At 35.3% G+C, this 14010-nt stretch overlaps 1 protein-coding gene across 7 annotated transcripts in view; it reads right to left on the bottom strand.

Moving 5' to 3' along the window:
* The window catches only part of unc-104 (kinesin family member unc-104), a 111499-nt gene that overhangs the window by 31037 nt on the left and 66452 nt on the right, over positions 1-14010 (bottom strand). For 4 of the 7 annotated variants that reach the window (XM_074175868.1, XM_074175866.1, XM_074175864.1 and 1 more), the window contains 4 exons: positions 9412-9693; positions 9237-9351; positions 6589-6761; positions 3502-3680 (listed from right to left, as the gene is read on the bottom strand). In XM_074175868.1, the coding sequence (XP_074031969.1) occupies positions 3502-3680; positions 6589-6761; positions 9237-9351; positions 9412-9693 (749 nt within the window). Of the gene's footprint in view, positions 1-2477; positions 2628-3501; positions 3681-6588; positions 6762-9236; positions 9352-9411; positions 9694-14010 lie in introns of all 7 variants that reach the window. The other 3 variants (XM_074175869.1, XM_074175867.1, XM_074175870.1) reach the window with 2 other exon arrangements.

Here is a 14010-nt window from a genome sequence, read left to right on the forward strand (position 1 = left end):
TACAAAGCTTTGTCGATGGGATACAAATTCTTCTGAGAATAAAGTATATTTTGATTTGATTTGATTGATACGATAGAAGGTTGCCTATTGATCTTTGCTTTCGAAAGCAATATTGATGATTGCTCAAGATGTTGAAGCCTTCTTAATATTTGAGGATATGGTGGTTTACGGCTTTCTCCATGATTTTTGATATCACTGATAGCAAAGCGACTGGTCTATAGTTATTTGGAAGAGTTTTCTTGCCCTTTTTGGGAATAGGCTGAACGCGTGCAATCTTCCAACAAGAAGGAAAAACCCCTTTCTTGTAAGACTGATTAAAAAGTCTGCAAAATACTGGTGCGAGTTCATTTGTGCATTTGTGCACTTTTCAAGTACGATGACGGGCGCTTCATCAGGACCACACTCCTTGTTGATATTGAGCTGTTTCAAAATTCGCCTGACTAGACGCTGTTGGAAAGTAATTTCCAGCATTGTGGATTCTAGTGTGGGAATAGTGGGTGGTGCCTTTGCCAGAAAATCGACTGTGGAGTGGGACGCAAATTGTTCAGCTAGTAGATTTGCATCAAGTATCGGCCGATTCCATCACACATTGAGAATTTTTTATCTAACCAAAATGCTATGGCTACCATTTGAACTTTTGTTATTTGTGACCAAGCTCTGTCACCAAGATACAAAACCTCGAACAATGAAGCATAATTTAACTTTGATGTGCTCTAGTTCTGATTATTCAAAAAAGTATTTTCACTAGATTTGAAACGGACTGTAAAAATAGTTTGAAGGAAAATACCATAGGTTGCCTTTCATGTTTCGGGATTTGGCAACCCTAGTGTTGCAATCTGGCAAACTGACAGCTCTATCGTAAAGTTGGACATTTTTTAGCTTATACATACTCAGAACGTTTTGACATATGGGCGCTATTTGTGTTGTTTAGGGCAAGCGCTATCGGCCGATAGTTTAGTTGGATGCTTGTTAGTATAGAATCCGCACATCTAAGCAATTCCGGTCGGCCGGCTGAATAATCAGAAACAAGTTGGACAACTATCGGCCGAGTTCTAATCAGACTGTGTGTTTATGAGAGTGCGCAGACTCACCAATTAAACAGTCGGTGCCTGCAGACTCCCCACTCTACATTCCATTGTTGATATCTGATATCAAATAATATCTAGTACCCACTTTATCTTTGAATATATTTGCGTTTTCATTACATTTTTTTTTCATAATTATGTCGAATATTGCCGAATGTTCAGTAGAAAATTTAATTGCGGAAGTTGAAAAGCGACCTGCATTATATAATAAAACATTAAAAGAATATTCCGATGTTAACATGCTCGATAACATTCTTCAATACTTTCAATACAACGCGTCAAAATATTATATACATCAACAACTATTCAAACTTTTCAGTTGGTAGTCTGCGCACCCGCACCGAACAGTTTTGTTTGAGTAGTGTGCCCCCACCCAACCCAACCAGATGAAAATATCGGCCGATAAAAAGTCTGTAGTGTGCGTTTGCCCTTACAGTAACTTAAAAGATTGATCTCAGTCCAAAAATGGAATTAAATCGTGAACATTTTCGTGCGATAATTTTTTACAACTTTCGACGTGGATTAACTCAGCAACAGTGCATGGATGAACGTAATTGAATTTTTGGCGATGAAGCTCCATCAAGGACCAGTGTTTATCGATGGTATGGTGAATTCAATCAATCGTGAGCGTAGTTCACTCCAAGACGAATTTCGTGAAGGTCGTCCAGAATCAGTTGTTGTTCCAAAAACCATTGATGCTGTGCGCGAACTGATATTGCAAGATCGTCATATGACCTATCGTGAGACTGAGACAACCTTAGGCATTAGTGGGACCAGCATACATTCAATATTGCATAAACATTTGACTGTTAAAAAAATTTATTCGCGTTGGATCCCACACAATTTGTCGATCGCTTAAAAAAGGCTCGTGTCGATTGGTCCAAGGAAAGGCTCAAAAAATACGATCGCGGTGCTTCGAAACACGTCTGCGATATCGTGACCGATGATGAATCGTGGATTTACGCCTATGAGCCCGAAGTAACGTATCATATATTGTTTTTTAAAACCTTTATCATTAAATGTGAGATTTGGGACAGGTGATGAATTTATAATTTAAAGCAAGCTTCTACCCAATAATAAATGTTTTAAAATTTCCGAGACATATTGGGACATCCACTATAGTTGATGTGAAAGATTATTGTATAAAAGAAAAATACTCGTCTGCCACACACATGCCTACTTATCAACTCATGTTCAAGTCAGACTTGCCATGCACTCAAAACAACTTTTCTGGGGCACTGAAACTAATGTTGGAAAATTTGGTTCAAAGGTGGTTGTTGCTGTGCCCAAAATATTCACAAACTTCAAAAATATAAGAGGAATTTACAAAGTGAAAAAAAGCAGAGTATTTACATGAAACGAACCAAAGAGGTGGTATACAGTGGCACCAACCTCGAAGGTATTAAACTGGTTAGTGAGAAGCGTGATGGAGATGGCGGACATTGCGCTAGACATCTCAGCAAAGGCGGCGTGGATTCTTCGGGGCTTTGAACATCCATTAGCTCTTCGTTATAGATTAGACGCATTATTTCCAATCTTTGACTTGTTATTGAAAAACAAACTTAGTTACATACAAAAAAGAATATTTAGTTTTATTTGTAGTGTGGTGACGGTTGTGTAGTTCATTCAGTTCAGTCAGAATCTTTATAAGTGCTTTGGTGATTGCAAAAATTAATAAAGGTGTGATTTATCTTTTATTCTAATGACACTTATGACAAAATATATAAGTTGAAAATTTTCTAGAGAACTAAATCAAGCCTATTTATTATAATGCAACATTGAAATTGAATTTTGTGTAAAAGTGAGTGAATAATGAAAGTGTCATAGATTTTTAACATCTCAAATAGTGGCATTTTAACCTATAACTGAAAAAGCAGGAGGAATTTCCTAAACGATTATAGATACTAGTTGTAGTGATGTCGACAATCATGTTGTAAATCAACATATCCTTAGTCCCCAATTTTTTTAATGAATCTAAGATGAATGGGTTCCGTATAGAACAAGTTGATTTGTATTGTTTCTGACCTCAAAAATTGACAATTTGAACTTTGCGAGACTGATTATCAAATAATGGTCCTTTAATATATCAGATAGTTTATTGAAGTTTTCATTAAGAGCAGACCATAAGTCATGTAGATTCTCAGAATTGAATTAATGATAAATTTGCATAATAATGAGACTGATAGTGAGACAGACAAGAAGTTTGCACTATATATTATAAAGAGTAAGGCCCCAAAATGGAGTCTGAATTGACCAAATAGATACGATCAGAGAGATGCACTATTGGTGAAACCAGTTTAATGTAAGATTGCTAATAGGAGTTTATGATTGATGCTATCAAAAGCCTTTGAGTATGAGGAAGATGAGTCAAACTGTAATAGCTCGTTTCACGTTGTTGAATTTACATAAAACTTACCGTAATTTCTCTAATGACCAATAATGCGTGGCACCATTTTTGATATCTTGTACCTCAACAGCCACTATTGTTCTCGGAATGGTAGTTTCCTCGTCTTGATCGTAATCAATAACTGGTCTGAGTTCGGCTGGTAGTGGAGAATAGAGAGTGTCTGTCAGCAAAGTGAACTGGAATTGGACCTGAGAAAAATACTTCAGTCAAAACACACTTGTAGTCAAATCAAGTCTAAAATGATTTCATTCCATTTCAGAATTTTTGAAGAGGACTCTTAAACTTATGTGTTGAATAAAAACGTATATGATAGTTGAAACCATGGCAGTTAGATGCAATACTTTTTTATTTGTATTTATTCATTTATTACACAAGATCACCTCTTTCATAATAGTACAAGCATCAAATTTAATAAATATTCATATACAACAGAAATATAGATTATACAATTCAAATACAGAGGTAAATGACAAGAATAATATACAGGGTGTCCCTGGACTTTCTCTTTTCCTCTCGGGAATGTATAGTTGGGTTCAAAATACTAAAATACTAAATGAAAAATGTTTTTTTGCAATAATTTTTCGAGTGAATATTCAAAATCAACTGAATTTTGATGATTGACTAAACACATGAATTGCTCTGATGAGCTTTCATGCAGGAGTCAGTTGTTGTGCTACAAAGTCAGGAACGTACTACCCCCGATGGTCCACACCCCAAAACTTTGAAACGGCAAGATATTTTTCAACAAAATCACGTTACTTAGATAGTTTTCTGAATAAAAGTACTCGTGTGAAAAATGGATCAGAGCAACGATTTTTGATAAAATTGCACTTTTGTTCGACGACATCCAACCTGAGATGTCTACCATTGTTCGAGAAGATTAATTTTGAATTAAAATAGAAATGATAGGTAAAATGTTCCTAACGAATTTTTATAATGGAAACACAAAACTCATGGTGTGAATATCAATTGCAAGCCTCAAGAGCAAATAGAAATGAAAAATCCGCCATAAAAACTGCTCGATATGACCCTCTTCTCTGCGAAGACACCCTCTTTGTACTTGAAACAGCATTCCAGGGTCGTTTTGCATGGCTCTACTATGTAATGTTATTCTGAATCCATTTCATGGACGAGCATTTTCTAATGCTACAGAAACCCGTTGTCTGTATTCCGAGCATTTTCCTAATCGAACGGTACCGGCAAGAAAAACGTTCGAGCGTGTCGATCGCAGCTTGAGGATGACAGGTATGTCTAATGGATAATTGATTAGAGCATGTTGTTTTATTTCGATATTATTGTAGGTACGGTTTTGCCAAAACGAGAGTTCTCATTGGCACATGTAAGTGAACCCCTCGAGAAGTTCCAGGCATGTAATCGAGCCATTAATTAATCTGTATATAAATAGAAGGTCACCATTCTTTTTTCTTCTACTTGACAAGTCTAGGTCAAGACTGTTCAAAAGAATTGGAATCATATCTTATTACAAAATAAAGTTAAAGCCTTTTCATTAGAGAAATGCTATTATGGTAATTGGTAATCTGTATAATTGAATATTTAAATTTACATCTTTAAATATGTTTTTATGAAGGGTTTATATACATGTATGTGTAAGTTTGTGTGAGTATATATATTTATAATATATAATTATTATACATATTTACTCATTTGTGACTAACTTTGTATCATCAATAGTGAATGAATATTATTATCATACCATGTTATTAAAAAACAACCTATATCTTCTTCAGGAATTATTAATAATAATATTTCACGCTTTAGTGAAAAACGTGTTGTAAATTTATAAACCATTTATATGAAATTATAAACTGTTATTGAGAAACACCCTATAGAATAGCTTTTTCGGGAATTAATAATAATATTTTGCGACTTGCTCAAACACGTGTTGTGGTTTTATAAACTGTTTATGTGAAAATATAACCAATTATTAAGAAATACTCTATAGAACAGCTTCTCCAGGAATTAATAATACTAATATTTCACGCTTTAGTTTTATAAACTGTTATTAAGAAACACCCTATAGAATAGTTTCTTCAGGAATTATTGATAATATTCCGCGACTTGGTAAAACACGTGTTGTAGTTTTATAAACTATTTATGTGAAATTATAAACTGTTACTAGGAAACACTCTATAGAAAAGCTTTTTCAGGAATGATTAATAACAATATTAAGCTCCTTAGTGAAACTGGTTTTGTAGTTTTATTAAGTCTTCATGTGAAATTATAAACTTTTATCAATAAACACCCTATATAATAGCTTCTTCAGGAATTAATAATAATATTTCACGACTTGGTAAAACACGTGTTGTGGTTTTATACACTGTTTATGTGAGAATATAACCTATTATTGAGAAACACTCTATAGAATAGCTTCTCTAGGAATTAATAATAATATTTCGCGCATTTGTAAAACACATGTTGTAGTATTATAAACTGTTATTAAGAAACACCCTATGATATAGTTTCTTCAGGAATTATGAATAATATTCCACGACTTGGTAAAACACGTATTGTAGTTTTATAAATTATTTATGTGAAATTATAAAATGTTACTAGGAAACACCCTGAAGAAAAGCTTTTTCAGGAATGATTAATAATAATATTTAGCGCCTTAGTGAAATTCGTTTTGTAGTTTCATAAACTCTTTATGTGAAATATAGAATGTTATCAAGAAATACCTTTCAGAATAGCTTCTCAAGGACTTAATAATGATAATAATATTTCGCGCCTTAGTGAAACACGTGTTGTGATTTTATAAACTGCTCATGTGGAATAATAAACTGTTGTATAGAAACACCTTTAGAATAGCTTCTTCAGAAATTAATAATATTACTTCGTGACTTGGTGAAACAAGTATTGTAGTTTTTGATCTGTTTATTTGAATATTCTTTTCAAAATAAAGTGAATTTGAGTAGGTTCGTAATGTAGTTTCATTAAGTGTCAATCAATTTCGAAAAAGGTAATCCAGCAACTCAACAGGAAATAGGTGGCACATCATTCTTAGCCTTCACATCACTTCTCAACTTCAGCATTTGATACAAATTAAATCAAAAATAAAACGCTTTGTAGCAATCCTACCTTTTTCTTTAGCTCAACGGATATCGCATTGGCCTCCTTCAAAAATATAGCGTTACCCCAAAGATCGTCTCTCAGCGAAGTGAACTGATGGAACTTCCATTTTCTCCAGGAGTGAGCGGCGAGTTCGAATTCCTTCTCGGTCCAGTTGCACTCTGCGTCAAATAGAGGGTTCACTGGAAAAGCGCTTGGATATATTTTTAAAACTGTTTATTGAACGACAAAACAATCCGCTATATGATTTGTGGGGTGCAATTTTCTCCCGGGTACAGCTACTATGAAAGAAGGTAGCATGCTTCTGAGAAACCTTGACGACTAATAATAATAATAACAGAAATATATTTCAGGGAATGCTCTACATTTTTTAAAGAAAACAAAATCATTTTGAGTCTCTGTGGTGATTTTTTGAAAAATCTTATAGATGCATAGGATTGATGTCTCTCTAACACTGTCAATTTGTGAATCGGAAAAGATATATTCATATTGCGCCTAGGATAAATATGGCTTGGTCTAGCTTCCAAGAATCTGCTTTTATTACACGCTTTATTTTTAAATAGGTATACTACATTCTCATAGATATAGGTTTTATGTAAGTAATGTAATGTAAGTTAACAATCAATGTCAATTGAATAATAGAAAATTTCCGTACTCCAATTGTGCTTAATTGTTATACATTCGAAAATGAAGTGAGCTCCATATTCATACCAAGAAATCAAGTTCATATTCAAAATTAGCAGAAATAATAATAAAAAATTTATATGGCTATAATAAAAATAAATTTATGTTTGTAGTTTATAATGAAAATATAAGTGAAACTATAAATTGAATGCTCAAAGACGTTTATGCTAATAATAAAGAATTTACTGGCCGTTTTTTTAGCTGATTCCACTATTGCTATCTCAGTAAAGGTAAGACCTACCTACGATTACATTGGACGAAAGTTTACTATTTTGGGCTCTAGAATAATCTCTTTTCAGATCGATAATGTCAGTGGTTGTTTTTGAAATATTCGAAAAAAACTAGAATTGTCGAATTTCGGCTCTACCGCCTCCATTTCAAATGATATGAAAAAAAGGCAGGGGAACTTTTGATAATGTTTCATATTTTTTATAATCTGATATAAACCAATTTGCAATGCGACGTTTCGTTCATTATATTTGTTTTATGTGATACAAAACTTCTTAGACAGAATTATGCTGATATAAGGAAGTTAATAAGAATCATTAACGACTTTTGATATTGAGAAAATATGATCATCATTGAATTGAAGAAAAAATCTAAGTTTTTGGAAAATATATGAACTGTTTTAGGTTTTCAATTTTTTCAGTCAATTATTGAGAACAATTTGAAATCCGATTATTTTTTCCCTTGGTAGTAGGTTATATATGGAGATAAAAATTATTGGAACTCTTTGTAATATGATAATCCAATTTATAATTTTTTCAATAATTGAATAATACTTTTCAGGAGATTTTTTGATAATTTATATAAGAATTTAGCTTTTTCGAAGATTATTAAATGATTCAAAGTCATATTATTAGTCATTTTGTATAATTCCATGGTTTGTAAAATATAACCTTTATAGCCTTATTCATTAAACGATAAATTATAATTTCTTGCCTTTTACTGCAGGATGACCAAACTGTAATGGGATATCTGATTCGAGACAGAATATGAGCATATGACTTTTAGAATTTAAACTTTATCAATTATTCGATTCAGTTGTATATTGTTAATATTTGTTTGCTTAAAAATAATGAAAACTGTGTTTTCTTTACTTCAAAAAGTTCTAATAAACCGAATCCAGTCATAACAAATAATAAACTGAATAGAAATTAGACATAAGTTATTTTCTTCATTCTATATTCAATACGAATTTCTACAAAATAAATAGGTCATGTCGTTATTTATATTTGTGTTCAATGAATAAACATTTTTTTTTTGTGAATGAAACAGTGCAAGATCATATGAAAATGTGAAGTGATCACCCATTGAACCTATATTTTTAATATTATCAATATAGAGCAAATAGGAAATTAGGGCCAAAACTGAACCTTGTGGAACACTAAAGATTGAAATTGTATCAAAACTTATACAATTATTCATCACCACATAACGATTTCGATTTTGAAAACAATTTTGAAATGTATCTGTTTAATATATCAGATATGGCAATATGAGTATTGCTTTATTACTGATCTGACTATATTGACAAATCTAATCACTATTATGCTATTATGTTCGAAATAAACTCTTTACAAAGATGTGTCTTCAAGTACTGTCATTGTGACATGAGTAGATTTAACTCTTCGGTGACATACAGTCATAATATTATGTTTGAATTGAGTGCCTAATCTTGTAATGTTATGCAGAACTGTGCTGATGAGATAATAATGACAAATGTTTTATTCCGAAACTTCGAAGTCTGCCATTGAGATTGACATTGTTCCATGTAGGTGAAATTTTATCTTTTTCAACTTACGACTTGAGACTGTTGCAATCCACCTGAATTACAAAAAAATCAGTTTTTGTCAATGATTTATAATTACTTTCCTAAAATGAGAAATAGCATATGTATAACTTCCGGCAACCATCATTATAACTTTAACAAACTTGTTTCAAACTACTGAATTCGATATCAAATCACTCACCAAAAATATCGTCTTCGTTATTGAAATCTTCCGGAGTGTAAGAACTGTACATCGACATTGTCATACTTTGTTCTTCAACCTGTTTCTGGAGAGCATCAATCCTGGCCTCGTAATTCTGTCGGGATAAGAAAAATAGTGAGTTTGAAATCAGTTTCAGATGACAAATTTCTCTCACCTTTCGTTGCTCCTCAAATAACTGATCAGCGGTCTCTTTCTCTTTGCGATACTGTTCTTCCAAAGTAACCAATTTCTTCTCCATTTCTGCTTTAAGGTCGACTCCTTGCTTCTCCAACAGTTCGATTTGTGCAAAGTTCCAATCGACGTTCTCAGATGTTTCAGATGTTATCATGTTCTTTTCTCTCAGTTCTCTCACTTCCTCTGGATGAGTGAATCTGAATACGTGGTTCTTTCCAAGTATGACTCTAGAGGCTGTTTTCAGTTGCACTGGTTCGGTAACCTTTCAAGAAAATTCATTGATGAAAGAATGTAAAATATATACTGTTTCAAAAGAAAAAAATGTTCATCATAAACAAGATGAATTTTGTGAGATTATAATGGAGTAATAATGAAGGAGTGTATCATTATATTACGTTCTCTATTTGAAATATTGACTCTAGAATTGAAAGTTTAGAAGTCTATTCATTACTATTTGCTGTTTTTTGGGGAGTTGTCCCATTGTGAGCTCTTTAACATCGAGAAACTCGAGTAGTGAAGAACGTGTTGGTATAGTAAGTGGAAAAATGATTTTGTGTGGTGAACTGTAAGTTATTTGCTGTCTTTGAGAACAGTCAACAGAAAAACAATGTTCTCAGTGGACAAAGCAGATAAATTATGAACAACGTATTGAGATTTCTCAAAACAGTGTGTTAGGACCACTAATATTTATACTGTATATTAATAATCTATGCTCTATCAAGAAAGTCAAGATATTATTAATTATGCGGATGATAGTACCCTATTTAATTCAGTGTGAAATCCATCAGAACTCTTATCGAAAGGAAATGAAATGATTAGGCCGAGTTCAATATTGTTTCTCAAATTCTAAACTAGTATCAAATCAAGAAAAACAAACTCTAACAGGACAAGTTATGAATATCATCAAAATTCTGTGTGCGCTTGAACCATACAGTGTACAGGATTTTCTGCAATCTGATATAATTCTAGATAGAAACTAACCATAACTAGTTCTCATCAAAAACTACAGCTCGGATGTGAATGTAACTTTGGTTTGTTTGTACATTTTTCCTTTTATGTATCTTAACGCAATAAAGTTTGATTATTATTATAGTAAGCGAGGACATTTTCCCTTACCACGACGCCATCTATAGGATCAACAGAGAACTCAATCCTCAAATATTCAAGATGAACGAAGCTCCCATAGATGGCTGTCTTTATAAGGGTATATGTCATCGCCCTCACTTGCTCAGGCTTGTCTTTCAAGGATAGTTGAGTCTAGCAATGCATTTTTGCTTCAACGGACAGGAGATTCCGTGGACAAACGAAGCGAGATACCTGGGAGTCACCCTCGACAGGAAACTAGTATTCAGGCCCCATATCCAACGGAGGTTAGGGCTGGTGAAAGCCGCTTGACATAACCTCTACCCCATCATTGGACGCAGGAGGAACATGGATCTACAAGTGAAACTGCTCCTAATCAAGACCATTCTGCTCCCCATCATCCTGTATGCGTCCACTGCCTGGGGCCAGTGGGCAGCAACACCCAGACGCCAAATCCAAACGTTTATGAACACCTGCTTGCGGGGGGGCGTAACCGCTTCCAGATACATCGACCGGCATATGGATCTTAGTACTGAGAAACCATGCCAAAAACATCTTCGAGTATTCCAGACACACCCCAACTCAGCGCCCCGTGATCTTCACGACGCACTGAACAGGGACGACCCTAGATTCCGCGAGAGGGACGAGCACATGAGGCAGACAAAGCAGAACCAGAGACCAATTTCGAGAGTCGCCGTCTGGCGGCTCGGGTGCATATTTTTTTTTACAATTTTCACAGACACACACATACTAGTTCTAAAATACACACATTAGTCCGCGACAAATAACACTCGTCTCCAACTAGGTATAGAGGACCACCATTCGCACACTACACACAATAGAGTCAGGTTTTGCTGAAGTGCCAAGCAGCAGATTGAGGACCACTCGGAAGTGAGTGAATGTGGACGGATGCGATTTTAGCTTCAGCACACAGAAACAGTGTGGGGGAGATTATATTTCAGGGCACTCAGTCCCAGGTGGGCCATGGTAGAATGCATTTGTGGTTCAGCCTAGCATCACTTATGAGACCTATGATGGAAACAGCAATGTCTGGTGTTGAATCATAGATGCGTTGTGTTTGGGTCGTGGTTTTCAGTTGTATTGTGGTTTTTATAATTTTTGTCTATTAGTTGTATAAGCAGCAATCGGCTCATAACAATTACAGGGCTACCCACTGGTCAGTCTCCATTCAGAGGACAACTGAACAAAATAGGGCTGAACAACTGGGTCCTTAGCTGTTGGTGATATAACAAAGAGACAGAGGCTTGTCAATTTTTATATGATTGTGAGGCAGAAAATAAAGTCAGACGGTAACCAAGCGGAAATAAAAAAATATCATGAAGTAAAAAAGTTATGGCTCTAATTGAAAGTCTCTGATTCTGCAAATTATAAAAACAACAATTTGATAACACGGAACACAGACTGCCCTCTTGAAAGTAATCGACGATCTTGCGAGATTCAGAGATCAATCAAAAGTCACCATTTTAGTACTGCTTGATGAAAGTGAAGCTTTCGATTTAGTTAATTTCGATTTATTCATAAGCAAGCTCAAGTTCATAGGATTCGATGACATTTCTCTTAAATGGATGACCAGCTATCTCACAGGCCGATCACAGAGGGTCAAACTGGATTATTACTCATGGTCATCCCTAAAAGAAACAATCTCTGGTGTACCGCAGGGAAGTATTTTAGGACCCTTGATATTTTCAGTGTTTATTTTTGATTACACCACTTTCTTATCACATTGTCAAGTACATCTATAAGCAGATGATATACAGTTATATTTGTCTTCTCATTACACCGATACAGAGAGTTGCGTGGCCAATATAAACACAGATTTGCACAAAACATTCCCTATACTCGGAGAATAATGGACTGAAAATCAATCCAAATAAAACTTTGGCCTTATACATAGGGTCTCAAAGACAAATAGTAGAAACTGGGTGTAACTTTAGGCTCACTTTCGATAACGCAGACATTGACTGGGTAAGCAGTGCTGAAGATCTTGGCGTAACCATAGATAGCTCTTTGTCTTTCCATGAACATGTGACGAACATTTTCAAAGTATCATTCTTCAAACTCAAATCGCTATACAAATTCAAGTATCAGTTATCAGAAGAAATGAAACTAAGGTTAGTTGAATACTCCATATCGAGTATTGTTGTTCGGTGTATTACAATTTTTTGCCGCAATATAACAAGCAGAAGTTACAACGTACACAAAATGCTTGCATGCGATTCGTATGCTGTATACCATATGGTGAACATGTCACTCAATTTTTGTTAAAAATGAAGGAGCTGAATACGAGGTAGAATCCAATATTTGATAAAAAAACACCTAGTTATTTATATAGTTTATCAAGCAGACATTCTGACATACATTTACAATTTTTGGGAGGGTTAAAAGATAGCCTTTGGCTAACCCTTTTCCTTTTATGTATAAATGTATGTTTTATGAATAATAAACGATATTATTATTATTTTTTCACCGTAGTGTGCGCTGGTCAGGCCCTATCCCCGAAGCACTGATACATTCATGGGGGCGCGCCAACATTATTAACCAATGACCACTCCCCACACCGTGGGGTAAGTGATCATCGAGTCCGAGAATCATGTGCCCTGAACAAACGCAGTGAGCCAAGAATGACAGCCTTCTGCATCTGTACGGCTAAGATTTCTGCCTTAGTGCGCAAGTGATTTTTGAAATTCGAGAGCACCAAGGACTCCAATAATCAACCATCTTGACAGAGTGATCTGGATAGTCTTCGGAGTTCGAAGAGAAAATCTCGATATTTTATCCGTTTTTCCTTCTCTTTTCTGACGATATTTGTCTCGCCAGGAGCTGAAAACTCCACGACAAATATCGTTTTGGTCTGGTGGTCGAGAAGGACTACATCAGGCTTATTAGCTTGTATGAGCCTAAGGGTGGGGAACGAATAATTTCAATAAATTCGGCACTTCTCGTTTCTCACATCGGATTCAATATCCCCCGGAGCGTAGGGCAACACCGGTGTCTCGTCAATACCGTAAGAGTGCCGTATATGGTACTATAGCACTCTTAGGACCGCGTTATGTCGATGGATATAGGCCGAGACCGCATATGCTGGACATGCTGATAGCAAGTGCATTAGGGTGTCGGGCGCCTCGCGGCAGGCCCTGCACCTTGTGTCAGGAACCTCTATACTCATCACGCGACTGCGGTAGACTGAGGTGTTGAAGACACCATCCTGGCAAGCCATGACGAACCCCTCAGTTTTCGACTTCAGCCCACTCGACCTGAGAAAAGCGAACGTTAAGCGCTTTAATAAACCAAGGTCTCCAATGTTATTGAAGAAGACCACATGCATTGGCATATCCTTGTGTTTCCACAGGTGATCTCTGCGGCTTTTATCTGAGCTTTTTGCTGAACGGGTTCCAACTCGATGACAGAGTTGTGGTCACCTCGTTCAGTGTCAAAAACTATACCGAGTTCATCAGCTGCTCGGGCAGCTGCCCTA

This window comes from Leptinotarsa decemlineata, unplaced genomic scaffold, assembly GCF_025532065.1.
Source record: "Leptinotarsa decemlineata unplaced genomic scaffold, Ldec_3_MD MMD2_tig00001393_RagTag_RagTag, whole genome shotgun sequence".
NCBI classification, from domain to species: domain Eukaryota; kingdom Metazoa; phylum Arthropoda; class Insecta; order Coleoptera; family Chrysomelidae; genus Leptinotarsa; species Leptinotarsa decemlineata.